The sequence below is a fragment of the Centruroides sculpturatus genome, unplaced genomic scaffold, assembly GCF_000671375.1.
Source record: "Centruroides sculpturatus isolate CEXI.00-Female unplaced genomic scaffold, Cexi_2.0 scaffold691, whole genome shotgun sequence".
In the NCBI taxonomy this organism is placed as follows: Eukaryota; Metazoa; Arthropoda; class Arachnida; order Scorpiones; family Buthidae; genus Centruroides; species Centruroides sculpturatus.
The window spans coordinates 246,249-261,736 of record NW_019384936.1 but is presented as its reverse complement, the minus strand read 5'-3'; the positions used below and the strand labels follow the sequence as shown (position 1 = coordinate 261,736).

Here is a 15,488-nt window from a genome sequence, read left to right as displayed (position 1 = left end):
CAATGGTAAACTGATTTTTGAGCCAGTTTTTTCCAGTTTTGATCCAGTAATTTCAATTATTTTGATTGAAAACTTTCGAAGAAAACGTTTACAATTTTTAACAATTATTAATTTTTTATTACAGGTTTCATGATTTTCCATTTGAAATCTTCGAATTACTTTTAGAAAAAAAAAAAGAAGGAAAAGAAAAACAATTTAAAATTATTGCATATTAACTAAAATTGTGGCAATGTAATCTGAAAGAGATAACGGTAGCTTGCACCAAAATGGATTATACTGATAGATTAACATGTCTTAGTCGATTCATGATGACTATATGGGAAACATTAACCATAGCAGCCGTGCAAGGTAAGTCTACAAACAAATATTTGTCAAACAGTAATGATACAGTGAATTAATAATTTATGTATGCATTATATCTATGCTTAAGGTAAGCAACATTTTAAATAAATAAAGCATTAGATTATATATATACATTCACTTTAATAAACCTATATATAGATCAATATATAAATTTTCTAATTTATAATGATAAACAAATGATTACCATCTTATCATTGATATAAATGTAATTTTATTTGTTTAATTTTTTAACTGTTTGCTTATTAATTACTTGGTATGTTTTAAGAGACTTTTTCTAATGCGAACTTTAATTTTTACATTTATTAAACATTATATTATGTTGACCTTTTACGAGTCATTAAGAAATAAGGAATTATACAATTTTTATCACGCACATGTTAGAAACGATAAAGTAACTAACTATTCCCACAGGCACGTTATTTTCTAACGCATTTTCTGTAAGATGTATTGTACTGTATTTATATACATATTCGAATAAATTCTAAGAATTATAAGAGATTAGATTAAACATTAACTGAAATAATAAAATTGCCTAACTAGAACGTTAAGACAATCATAAAACTCGAAAATTTATCGTTTGTGTGTCTGTCTGCGTGTATTTTTATGCTAAAAATTAAATAACATTATTATATCATAGATTTAAATATATTTCATTTGTAAAACTTATTAAATTCTTCGTGTTTTATCAGAAAAAAATTCAAGTAAATTAGGCTACTTTATTTGGTCTAGCCTGTGTTTAGCTTATCTAAACACATGCTAGACCAAAAAGTTAGTAACCATTGTCTAGACTAAATTTCTTATTTAAATATTTAATTACATTTTTAATCATGTTTCTATAAATTTTATAAAAGAAAAGACGTTCTAAATTCAGTTTACGATTCATATTGACAAATATTCTATACCTGAAAGTAAGGTTAAATGATTTTGGGCCACTTTTTAAAAATTTATATATAATGATTAGATTTATAATTATTTTAAGTTTTTAAAATATATAAATTTTGTTTTATCAATTTACGAAAATACATTTTTGAAGCTAAATTAAGTACATTTCAAAGATGGTATTACTTTTTTTATAATGTGATTGTAAAAAAAGCTTTATTTTATTTTATTTTTTGTTTTATTTCTTCCTGTTATACATAAATTTACTAACTTCGTAGAAAGAAATGATGTCGTGCCGACACGCTATTCTCTTCACTTATAAACATGTTTCATCTTTGTATACAGGAAGAGTTTATTCAAACAGATATTTAAAGAGACATGCAAATGAATATAAAAATGAATAATTTTTCTTTTACTCTCCCTCTGATTCTAGTCGATTTTACAGATTTATATCAGAGCTTAACATTGCATCGTATAAATGAACAAAAATACTGTATTTACTGTTTGTTTATTTTTTTCTAGTTACATTAAGATCTCTCAGAATGCAAACCCGATCTACTTATCTTTTTCAGGCCTCAATATATTAAAAAATGTATGGTTAAAACAATGTATTATATATAGTGGTTTTTCTCCACAAAATAACAATGAATTGAAAAGTGTGAGGCCTTAAATTGTAGCTTCGTAACATGAGGCCTGAAACTGCAGCTTGCTTAGTTTATGTATAAATTAGGCGCTGTGTATAAGAAATGCAGTAGAATGAATTATTTATTTTTAAAAAAATGTTTTGAGGGCCTGTAAATGTGAGTCCCATATTCATAGGTCCTTAAACATATTTGACCTCTCACAAGGGTCTAGACTAATAGCCTTTTGCCTGATTTATAGTAAAGCAACTCAATTATTTTAACAAAATAAATCTATTACTTATTTTCTTACCGTAAATCTTTTAAAAATATCGATTTAAAAAAGCATTTCTTAATCTTTCATTAGATTAAAATTTAAACCACGAGTTTAAATATTCAGCAATTAGAGGCGTAGCTAAAACGAATAGCCCAATATTTTACTAATTGTTAAGACACTAAGCGTAATAAATGTGTAGACTCGTAGAGAATGAAGCAGTTAAAATAAAACTTTTATTATAAAAAAACTAAATAAATTTGTTATAACTAAATTGATCAATAAATAAAATCTTACTCAAATTATTATACAGTATATTTTAAAATTATATTTAATTTATAAATTATGATAAAATTCTCGGCTTTTTGAAGAGAGAGAGTATGTAACAAGATGCTGCATACGGATGGTTGAACATTGTAGCTTATGTATTGCTCGCTATCTTTTAGTATGTGGACAATATGTAGGCATTGTATAACCATGTATATACATAGGTAAAGTAAGTAAACGTTAAGTCACTCACAGTTATCTCTAGGGGAGTTTCTTGCTAGGCAACGTGCGAAAAATAACGACATACTGACTATTCAATAACACTGTTGACAGGAGAAGCAAATGAGAACTCATTTGCAACAGAATTCTTCCTTTCTGGTTTTACAAAACGAAGATTTCTGTTTGAATAGAGAAACTATTTGAACGATCGATTGGTTTGCTAGCGTTACTGTCACGAAAGGAATGAGATGCTGTGTATAGGTATGTCCAGTTCTATATATCTATATACATGTTGGTGGATTGTGTTTCTCTGTGTGTAGTAAATTGCAAAAATGTTGTTCTTTTGTGCTTTGAAAGATGAAAAAATATATATAATAATAGTTAAACTTATCGACATTTTCTGTGATGAAATGGAAGGAGGATGCTTTTTCCATTTTTCGCATCTTCTTTGGAATATATGAAAATCCGGTGGATACCTATCCAAATTAAGAATTCCAAAAAATATTTTTTGTGGATATTTTATGAAAAAAATTCAAAAAATCTGATCTGTTGAGACGTGTAACGATTTTAAATAATAAAAGTTTTAAAGTAGGCTTTAAATATGATAAATATGAAACACTTAAAATAAAGAAATGTTAGAAAAACATAGTCTCTAAAACTTTATCTGACATGAAACAGGCGTGGCTGTCGTTCTGATCGACAAAAATGCTGAGAATAATCAATATATTTTTATACAGTGAAGTTCTTATAGATTAGTTAGTGAACATTGTCATGAAATATTTGTTAAACTTCTTTAATAAAAGAATCATTGTATACGTGTATACATGGTTTTAGTTGTAAGAATCTTCTTCAATGATTTATACAGTAAAATTTCATACATTTTATAAAATAAACAATTCTTATCTATAAAATAAGTTTCAAATTTCAATATGAAATTCTTAAATTAGTATATAAACATAATAATATTTGTTAAAAATGGTATCAAATTCACAAATTTGTCAATGTATTTTTCAATAATCCACTGTTAATGTAAGCTCTTATTAAATTTCGATATTAAGTTTGAAAGAGTATTATAAACGTCTATAACATCATAAAAATGAATTAAATTTTATATTTTGTATTATAAAGTAAATTATTTTTTATATTTTAAGAGATATTTCATAAAAATGAAGGAAGAATGAAACATTTTTTATAGTTCTGCATTAGAAAACATTGCAAAACAGCAATAAAAGTAATAATTCAAACTAACTAAAAATAGAAAATAAAATTAAACAAACATGTAGTTTTATATAAATTTATAAATAAAAGTAAATAATAATAACAATCTTCTACGAATTCAATTAAGAAAGAACATAAGCGAATAAAATTCAAACTTTTAATGCTGAAGGAAGTAATTTAAATTTAAAATTCTTAAATATTTTTCAAAACTTTTTAAAAATAAAATAGTAAATAATTTAAATATATAAAAAATTTAATTTAGTAAATAAAAATATTATTTTTTTATGCATGTAAGTACTGTATATAAAAATATTGATATAAAAATTAATTTGGAACGGGATTATATAGTATTAATGAATATTAATGATTGTTCTTGATATCATTTAATTGTTAAGTAATTGTTTTAGGATTGAATAGATTAAATATTTTCCAAATAATTCTCGCCGTACAAGTTGAATCCAGTTATGGAAAGGGATTTATATTATAGCAAGTTAAGAGAAACCAAAGCTCTTCTTTTCGCTCGATCGCTTCCAATAGGTCGGTATGGTGACGGTCACTGTACCTGACTGGTGACCGTTGAGGACACCATCTGTTGCAGGCAGAGGAATATGAGCAGAAATCCCACTCGATTGAATCTCTCATCGACTTTCTCCCTACTTTGATACTGGTAGTCATCAACTCAATACTCTATTCTTTGCTTTCAAAAGCTAAGTTACTTCAATAAAATTTACTTTCTTCGATGAGTATTGCAAGAAAAAGTTCTATAGATTGATCTAAAAATACTCCATTACTAAATATTTCATTACCTAAAATAAAAAAGAAAAATAAAGTATAATGTTTGAACCTTAAATAAACTATTACATGTTCAACTTTAATGCTTCTATTATTAAAGTATTATTATATAAAAGTATAAAAATTAATATAAATAATTTACAGTTATATAATTATAAATTTGTAGTTATAAATTAAAAATTTATAATTTATAACTACAAATCATTTTTTTAAATATTTAGTGGATAAAAATAGGTTCTTAATAAGAAAAACAACTTTATATGCTAAAAGCATCATTGTTAATTTATAAAAATTTATTTAAGTTTGATTAAAATTATTTATAAAATGTAAAACATGCAGTAAACTAAAATATTTGTAAGTCTAGATGACATTTTAAATGATTATTTTATCATAAACGACCATAAAAATTTTATTTCTTTAAGTGTAGACCTATCATGTGTTTATATTAAAAAAATAAGTTTAAAATACTTTTAGTAGTATTATTAATGTATTACATCCATTAATTTGGTGGCTACTTCAAGTAATTATATATAAAAGAAAGAAAGAAAGAAAAAAAAGAAAAAAACAGATTTTCTTATAGCCTAACAGCATCGCCGACTGATAATTTCTGCATTTCAGTTAGATTCAATTTCTAATGCGTAAGCGTCTATCATAAAAGTGCACTCTTCTACTCTTTTCGTCTATATATATTTTTTATTTTTATTTTTCTAATGCATTTTGGAGTTTTCTTTTAAAGAATTTTTTTTCAATCAGTCACACAGATTCAACGAGACTAGACTGTCGCTAGAGATACTCCCAAAGGAGGAAACCGTCTTTCTCGCTTTCTTAATCCGACATGACTGTCTTTTTTTTATATTTTTTTTCTGCTTTTTTCTTCTTCTTCTTCTTCAGAACTTTACTCCAATTCCGTCTCTTCTAAACCAAAGCCGTTCATCAGTGGCGTTCGGAAACCGGCTTATCCAGGATACAGACTGATGAAACCTGTTGTCGTAAAAATCCCCTTCTCTTCTATTCTTTTCTTCTGTTGCCCTGAAATTGTCCAGACAGAAGACCGCCAATTCTGTAAGGAACGAGCTTCAATCTGCTCAATTGCTGCAGGTCGAAGAGTGAAGTCTATACAACTGGAGTTTTTCGCCCCTTCTCAACCCCCAAAAATCCTTAGAGTGACGGAAAGACATGGGGGATTTCCTTTTGCCACTATCGAGATTATCTCCGAGAGTCCTACAAACTTTACTAACTTCACCAATGTCGAGAGTAGAGTAATGGTTATTGCTTCCTATCCCTTAATGGAAGCATTGCTGGCATGGTATGTCTAACGGTCAAAAACATATCGATATTTGTCTCACCACTTTCACTCTTCTGACGTTTCAAGATATGGAATCTAGAACTGTTCTGATATGTGTGTACCAACCGGAAGTTCTAGGATCTGTCATTTTCTCTTCTACTTTCAGCATTGAGTGAAATGAAAGAAAATTTTATCAGAAATAAGAGATATCTAACCCATCTCACACATGGTTGAAGGCTCTTCTTTGACAATCAATGGTCATCCCAATAGATTTCGAAATTTATTGCATTCCTTTCGATCATAAGATTCTATTTGATAATATGCTTCGTTTTTGATACGAACCAAAGAATAAAGAATCTTTTGAATGATTTATTTAAGGAAATACATTTAATTCCTGCCATTTTCAATTGGAAAATTTAGTAAAATGAGTTTAAAATTTATAAAAATTGCTAAGGATAGTCATGTGCTAGTAATTGATAAACGATTTACAATTAATATATTTGAATTGAATCTAGAATGAAGTGTAAAGAAATCGTGCACTTAACTGCCACCAGCTGCAGTTTGGTTGGAAGACATCTATAGCATCATTTCAATCACAGCTGGTGCAAAAGTTGTCTTGTCAGACCAGCTGTACGTTCCACAGGTCATTGAGCTTTTGTTAAACTTGTATTATTTTGTAATTTCACATCTTTAGAACATTATAACTCCTCTAATATATCGTCTAATAATTTTACTATAAATTGAAATCATTTTTAATTCTAAAACTTCCATTTAAAATAAAATAAAAATTTAATTCTGATCTACTCCTTTAATATAGATCTCTTAATGAAAACTCCTTACATGCGTGATTTTTTTATTTTTTATTTTATTTTTTGCTGTTAAAATACAATAAAGATTTTCTCTAGAACCAATATTGGCAACATCACTTTTTTATTATTATTTTCTTCTCCTTTTCTTCTTTTTCTTCATCTTCTTCTATTAATAATTTCGATATAAATCATAAATATAAATCTTATGTCAATATTCCAAGATGTTACCAATGCAATGACATGTGGAAACCAAAGATGACTCATCATAAAGTATTAGATAAGTTCATATAATTTATTTTATTTTTTCATTTATAACATCAAGATATTACATTTTCTTAATTCTGAAGTATTTAAGAAAGAGAATTGATTAATTCTTAATTTTGTAATATTGGTTTGAGAAATAATCCTCTTAATTAAAATGGACTTAGTTTTAATAATTTATGAATCATTCTCTTTCTTAATAATTTAGTAAAATTCTAATATTGTCTTTAAAATTATATACATCATTTGAATTATATTTTAAAAATAATTCTATAATTTACCTAAAAACATAAAAAAAACTTAATGATATTTACAAAACAATTCTCAAGTAGATAATAATTTACAAGTGTCTTTTACTTCGTCCCTTTCACACACCATTTTTATCAAATGTATAATATTATTTAAATATTAATTGAGATAGTGCGTTATTATTAAGATTGCCCACCCCTCAATGTCCTTATTTTTAATTATTAATAAATATATAAATTTTGAATTAAAATATGAAATTTTAAAACTTATAATGATAATATTTTATGTACAATTTTCTATTTTAATAAACTTAAGTTTAAGAACATTAAAGTTAATAATAAGAGCCATAGATGCGTCGTTTTGGGGATTATCCACGCCTTAATACTCGTATATTTAATTATTACGCTAATAAATAAATATATATTTAAGACTTATTCGTGGTATAAAAATATTTAAAATTTACGTTGAAAGAAGATTATAAACTCGTCAGTCAAAAGATTATTTGCATCAACAAATATTCTGTAATTATGGGTTCATGTTATATTAATTTTTATAATACAAATTATATTTTATGTAATTATATTTACTGAAAGAATGTAACTCAAATATTAATTTAAAGAAAAATATATTGTAAACAATTTATTTTAAAAATTTAATAAAATTAACTTTTATATCTGTTTCATTTGAAATGTTACTTATCTCATTTTGTAAAAATTTTATATTATGCACCTTGTAACAGGGTCTATCGCTAATTACCTTGACTAATAAAGATTAATTATAAAAAATAATTAGTTAATTGTTGATAATTGTTTCTTAGAAATTTTAAAGATATAGTAATAATATTAAATGTACAATTTTCTATTTTAACAAAATAAAATACTGCTGGAAGCATTTAAAATTATTGTTTTAATCAAAAAAATTCTCATACACAAGTACATTTTTTAAAGTGTTTTCCTCCTTAAAAACATTGTTAAAATTTTCTTTCTACGTAGTTTCCAATTATCTAGTAATCATATTTGCATCATCATCTTTTCTGTCGTTGATGCATTATTATATTAAATCCTTACTAAGCAAAAAAATGGAAGAACTCTTGTATTTTTTTTTAAATTCTGCACAAAAACTTCAAAAAAATCAAGTTTTTATGAAGCAGAATTTTCTAGAATTTTTTAGTGCAATGGATATAATAATGCATTAATAAAATTTCTATTTTTTAATACTATTGATATACAAGAATACACACACTATGTGGAAGGAGTTGTTCTAAATAATATATTTTACCATATATTTTCTCTATGATAAACTGAGACTTTTGATGTTCAGTATATTGTTCTATGTCATCATTTTTCAATACATTCTCTAAATTATTTATCGTATCTCGTGGCCGCGTTATAAAATTCAATGCTAAAACAAGGTTTAATGGTTTCTGGAGAATTCGATATTTTAAAGTACAAAGCATTGAAAATGATTCTTAATACTAAAAATACTTGTTAATATTTAAAATTTTACTTTATAATATAGTCAACTGTCATTATAATAAATTTTTTATGCAAACTTTAGTTACGATCATATAGAAAAACTGTACCCTTGATCATTTAGAAGGATTGTTCTAAGATAGAATTATATAAAGGGTGGCCAAAAATCAGTTAACTATTGTAAAGATTAAACTGTTATTTAAGCATATTTTAAATCTTGTTTTCGCCAATTTTATGAAAAGAAAAGACTATTTAAAATCAAGTATACGATTCATATTCACAAGTGTAATTGGGACACTGTTAACTAACTTTTAACCTAACCTGTATGTATTTTATAAAAATTTCTATATATAACTTTATTCTAGAATAAAAATTATAAACATTAAAATAATTTAATACTTATCTATATATGCCATTATCATAATATAAATCTAAACTTTGAATATTAAATTAATAAAAAAATTAAAATTAGTTTCATAAATTTGTATGCTTTATAATGCTATGAAGTTATAAATGTTATTTATTTTTATGTAAATCACTGTTTCTGTTACGCTGGAGGTGAAAGAGTTGATAATATTTACAGTAGTATAAGCTTGCAGGTATGTAAGCATCAAAATACAATAAATCAATACACGGTTTAGAATAGATTCTAACAAAAAATTTGAAATGTAGTTACATCAATAATGGCTTTAAATTAAAATTAAATATATTATTTTGATTAAATTACTGGTTTATTGGAGGAAATCATTTAAATGCATCTTGGATGCTTTGAGTAAAATATGATGTTTATAAATGTAATAAATTTTATATTTATAGAAATGTTTTATTATTTTCTATTAATTTTAATGACTAATTAAATATAATAATATAAATAATCAAACTTTTTAATAACATTAAAAGTATTTTTTAGTTCAATTTAAAAAAGTCGTTATATCGGCTTCGTGTCATTGACGGTTACATTGATAATATTTTAAATATTTACGTAAAAACAAGAATTTTAAGTGATTAAAATTTAAATATTAATAAACTTTTACATATTATTAAATTAAATTTAATCTTATAAAGAAAAATACCGCAAAATAGCAATTTTAATGTTAGTATTTAAGATATAAAATGACTTTTTTCCGATAAGAACATCTAAAATAATGATAATGAATCGAGACAGATTCTTTCATCGAATTGCACATTTGTCGACATATGCTACAATAGAAATAAATAAAATTATAAAAATCCTTTTGTTCTTTCAATTTAAAAGTTCTCACAGTTTCTTTGATCGATTGTAATTTCTCGAAATATGTACGATTATTTGAAACGAGAGTACATTGAATTTTGTCCAAAGTAATTGGATAAGGATTTGCATATAACGAAAAGAAATGACCAGTTAGTTGTATTCGATAAGAGTAGCAAAGACTGGCATGATTTTGTAAAGAGTTGCAATCATCCGAAAATGGAGCAATTTACTTTCAGTCGCTCCAGGCAATCTAGAATCAATATATTCTTGTAAACCTTGTATAAGCTTAGAATTACACAAGAATATTCATTCCCCTTGACTTCTTCTTTATATTTACAATATTAATCGAAATAGTTAGTTTCATTCGATAGAAAATTATATTAATTGCAATTTATCCTTTTAATTTATATATATTTATCATTTATTTATTTCTTGTTGCTATATATTTCATTAAATAGAGAAGTATATGATTTCTCTACAATTATATTTTCATATTAAGTTTTTCTAATTAATGTTCAATTTTTAGCATAAATAATTACGTATGATATATAATAAAATGCCATACATTATAATACGTGCATAAGATGTGAAATTTTTCAAATATAAAAATTATTTTTTATTTTGTTTTTAAGCGTAAATTAAATATCTTTAAGCAGTTATGTGCTAAATAAAAATAAATGTTTATCGTAATATAAAACGTTTTCAATAACAGTATTGTTGAAATTATTGTTTCTTTCAGAATGGTGTATTATTATTACAAATAACTTTAATTACTTACCTAAGAGATCGCGATCTACCAGTTGAGAAGTTTCAACTTATTTTCATAATTTTTCAAGTTACTCACTTCTTATCGTAATATCATATTTATACTATAAAAATACGATATTACTATCATATTTTTGGTTAAATAAAATATTTATAAATCTATATCTCAAATATATAAAATTATTTTAAATGTTATCTCAAACACGATATAAAATATTATGTATGATAGTATTTAGTAAATTTAAATAGTTGTAACATGTTTTGAAAGGTATTTTTAGCCGTACTTATATATTTATTTTAGTAATTCTTTAATTCACTTGTAATATAAAATATTCTAACTAAAAGCTTTGATCGAACGGTTGGAGATTTTCCAAACTTTAACTAAACCAGTTATTGTATTGTACTTTAAAAGAAAGGTATAAAGACATTCTGACGAATTCTGGCAACCCTAAGTTCCCTAGAGGATGCTGAGAACTATTCTTTGTCTCCCGTTGAAACCCTATTGAAACACAGAGAGAAAGAGGAGGGAAAAAAAGACTTGCTGTCGAGCACAATCGATTGTCAGAAAAGAGCAGAAAATAGGTCAGAGATACAGCCAATAAAAACACTCCAGCGATTTTCCAACCTTTATGACGTTTTAAACTTCGAGTAGCAAGTCTTTGACAACAGAAAGGTATGGATAAAAGTCGTCTCCATCATCCATTGACATTAAATGGGGTAGGCTTTCTAACAAATTATGGATTTCCACTTTTGGTCAGAAGTGATGATCGTTAAACAGGTGAATGTACCAGAATGATCCTCTGATATATAAATGTTCTTTTAAAGCTAAACCTCTTCAGTTTTCATTCTAGATAGATAAAATAACAATCTGAGAAGTACTGTAGTAACAATAATAGTTGTAATTTTGAGATATTCAATAACCACACTTTCATACGACATATACCGAAACTTTCATATGAACGGAAACAGAATTAAATGATTCTTATAATTAAATTCAATTTTATATGATTTAAACGAATTAAGTTTTAATTAAACGCGAAAATTTATGAGTAAAACTTGAAATAATATTATCATTATAATAAATTATTAAAGCGACAGAATATTTAACTTCATTAATAATTCTCATCAATTTTTTCTGAAATTAAAAAATTACAATATTTATTTTAAAATAAATTAAAAATTTCACCAATTATAATTAATTAAAAATAGAAAAGTTTATAAAGAACAGAATTACATTATCAGTTAAAGAGTGTTGAAAAAGTTGATTACAATAGCATTGAATAGCACCTTATTTTTTTGATGATTGTCTTTTCTCTTCATTGCTCATTGTGTGATGGCTGCAAAAGGAAATAACAGAAAGATATCTTCTATTTATCGTTCTATTTAACGCTGTTCATACTCCACATCCAGATTGTTAGAAGGTATAAGTCAAACCGTCAAACGAAGATCTTCGAGGTTGTCCATTGTCCCGCTGCGGACACAGACAGTGATTGTGATAAATGGATTTGATGGCTGACAAGGACCACCCATTCGACTTCGTGCAACAGGTTCGAAAATTCCAAAAATAATCTATTTAAGATTTCTTTTCTTCAGTTCTTTTTCCATTTTCAAATAATATATTTCAAAACAATCAAACATAGTGCTTTCAACTGGAATCGTATTTGTTCTAAATATTCTTCCTGTTTTGAAATATAGAAAAGGTTTATAAATATTGATGAATGTTCAGAAAATCATATCAAATAAATAGATTCGTATATATATACATATATATTTTCCATAGAATAATTTATAAAATGTATGATATTTTGCATATACATTTCCCAGATTTAAAAAATATAGGCCTATATTGTAAAATGTATTAAATAATTAAGACTTTTTATAATTTAATTAATTTTTATTCAGAATTTTAATAAATAAATTTACTAAAAAATTAAATGCATAATTTTTTCCAAAACAAAACATTTGAATTGAAGACAAAACTTTATAGATTAATTAATTATCCATGTTAAGAAGCTAATGTTAAAATATCTTAAATAATTAATTAAAAAATTATTTTCAGAATGAAAATTAAAAACAGTATTAATAATTCAATAATTAGTACATTTTATTTTCTAATTTTAATTTAATAATAGCATTAACAATTAAATAAATGTTAGAAATTGACTTTAATACTCTGTTTACATTTTACATTGTTTAATAATTGTATGCGGATATTAATATAGCTTATATAAAATGAATTCTTGGAAAATATAAACAGAATTTATTTATTTATAGAACTCCTAAAAATGTTATTGAAAATTATTTTTACACTTTATAAAAATTATTATTACTGTTTACGTAATGTAAAAAGTTAAGAACTCATACATTACTTATGGTTTTTGAAAAATCAGATTCTCGAATGATTTTTATAAGATTCTTAAAAGATTTTTAGAGAATCTCTCAGAATCTTAAAGAATTTTTTAAAAATTCTTTAAAAAGAAAGAAATCCTTATGCATTTTTACGAAATATTCTTTTCCTTTTTTCCTTCTCTTTCTTTTCTCTTTTTTACAGAATAAAGAGGATCCTAAACCCGNTTGGTTTGCTAGCGTTACTGTCACGAAAGGAATGAGATGCTGTGTATAGGTATGTCCAGTTCTATATATCTATATACATGTTGGTGGATTGTGTTTCTCTGTGTGTAGTAAATTGCAAAAATGTTGTTCTTTTGTGCTTTGAAAGATGAAAAAATATATATAATAATAGTTAAACTTATCGACATTTTCTGTGATGAAATGGAAGGAGGATGCTTTTTCCATTTTTCGCATCTTCTTTGGAATATATGAAAATCCGGTGGATACCTATCCAAATTAAGAATTCCAAAAAATATTTTTTGTGGATATTTTATGAAAAAAATTCAAAAAATCTGATCTGTTGAGACGTGTAACGATTTTAAATAATAAAAGTTTTAAAGTAGGCTTTAAATATGATAAATATGAAACACTTAAAATAAAGAAATGTTAGAAAAACATAGTCTCTAAAACTTTATCTGACATGAAACAGGCGTGGCTGTCGTTCTGATCGACAAAAATGCTGAGAATAATCAATATATTTTTATACAGTGAAGTTCTTATAGATTAGTTAGTGAACATTGTCATGAAATATTTGTTAAACTTCTTTAATAAAAGAATCATTGTATACGTGTATACATGGTTTTAGTTGTAAGAATCTTCTTCAATGATTTATACAGTAAAATTTCATACATTTTATAAAATAAACAATTCTTATCTATAAAATAAGTTTCAAATTTCAATATGAAATTCTTAAATTAGTATATAAACATAATAATATTTGTTAAAAATGGTATCAAATTCACAAATTTGTCAATGTATTTTTCAATAATCCACTGTTAATGTAAGCTCTTATTAAATTTCGATATTAAGTTTGAAAGAGTATTATAAACGTCTATAACATCATAAAAATGAATTAAATTTTATATTTTGTATTATAAAGTAAATTATTTTTTATATTTTAAGAGATATTTCATAAAAATGAAGGAAGAATGAAACATTTTTTATAGTTCTGCATTAGAAAACATTGCAAAACAGCAATAAAAGTAATAATTCAAACTAACTAAAAATAGAAAATAAAATTAAACAAACATGTAGTTTTATATAAATTTATAAATAAAAGTAAATAATAATAACAATCTTCTACGAATTCAATTAAGAAAGAACATAAGCGAATAAAATTCAAACTTTTAATGCTGAAGGAAGTAATTTAAATTTAAAATTCTTAAATATTTTTCAAAACTTTTTAAAAATAAAATAGTAAATAATTTAAATATATAAAAAATTTAATTTAGTAAATAAAAATATTATTTTTTTATGCATGTAAGTACTGTATATAAAAATATTGATATAAAAATTAATTTGGAACGGGATTATATAGTATTAATGAATATTAATGATTGTTCTTGATATCATTTAATTGTTAAGTAATTGTTTTAGGATTGAATAGATTAAATATTTTCCAAATAATTCTCGCCGTACAAGTTGAATCCAGTTATGGAAAGGGATTTATATTATAGCAAGTTAAGAGAAACCAAAGCTCTTCTTTTCGCTCGATCGCTTCCAATAGGTCGGTATGGTGACGGTCACTGTACCTGACTGGTGACCGTTGAGGACACCATCTGTTGCAGGCAGAGGAATATGAGCAGAAATCCCACTCGATTGAATCTCTCATCGACTTTCTCCCTACTTTGATACTGGTAGTCATCAACTCAATACTCTATTCTTTGCTTTCAAAAGCTAAGTTACTTCAATAAAATTTACTTTCTTCGATGAGTATTGCAAGAAAAAGTTCTATAGATTGATCTAAAAATACTCCATTACTAAATATTTCATTACCTAAAATAAAAAAGAAAAATAAAGTATAATGTTTGAACCTTAAATAAACTATTACATGTTCAACTTTAATGCTTCTATTATTAAAGTATTATTATATAAAAGTATAAAAATTAATATAAATAATTTACAGTTATATAATTATAAATTTGTAGTTATAAATTAAAAATTTATAATTTATAACTACAAATCATTTTTTTAAATATTTAGTGGATAAAAATAGGTTCTTAATAAGAAAAACAACTTTATATGCTAAAAGCATCATTGTTAATTTATAAAAATTTATTTAAGTTTGATTAAAATTATTTATAAAATGTAAAACATGCAGTAAACTAAAATATTTGTAAGTCTAGATGACATTTTAAATGATTATTTTATCATAAACGACCATAAAAATTTTA

At 24.6% G+C, this 15,488-nt stretch overlaps 1 protein-coding gene across 1 annotated transcript in view; it reads left to right on the top strand.

The window, feature by feature from the left end:
* Nucleotides 1-128: 128 nt before the first annotated feature.
* The window catches only part of LOC111632071 (Down syndrome cell adhesion molecule-like protein 1 homolog), a 144,093-nt gene continuing 128,733 nt past the window's right edge, over nucleotides 129-15,488 (top strand). The window contains exon 1 of the mRNA XM_023376423.1: nucleotides 129-348. Within this exon, the coding sequence (XP_023232191.1) occupies nucleotides 267-348 (82 nt within the window). The 5' untranslated portion in view covers nucleotides 129-266. The remainder of the gene's footprint in view (nucleotides 349-15,488) is intronic.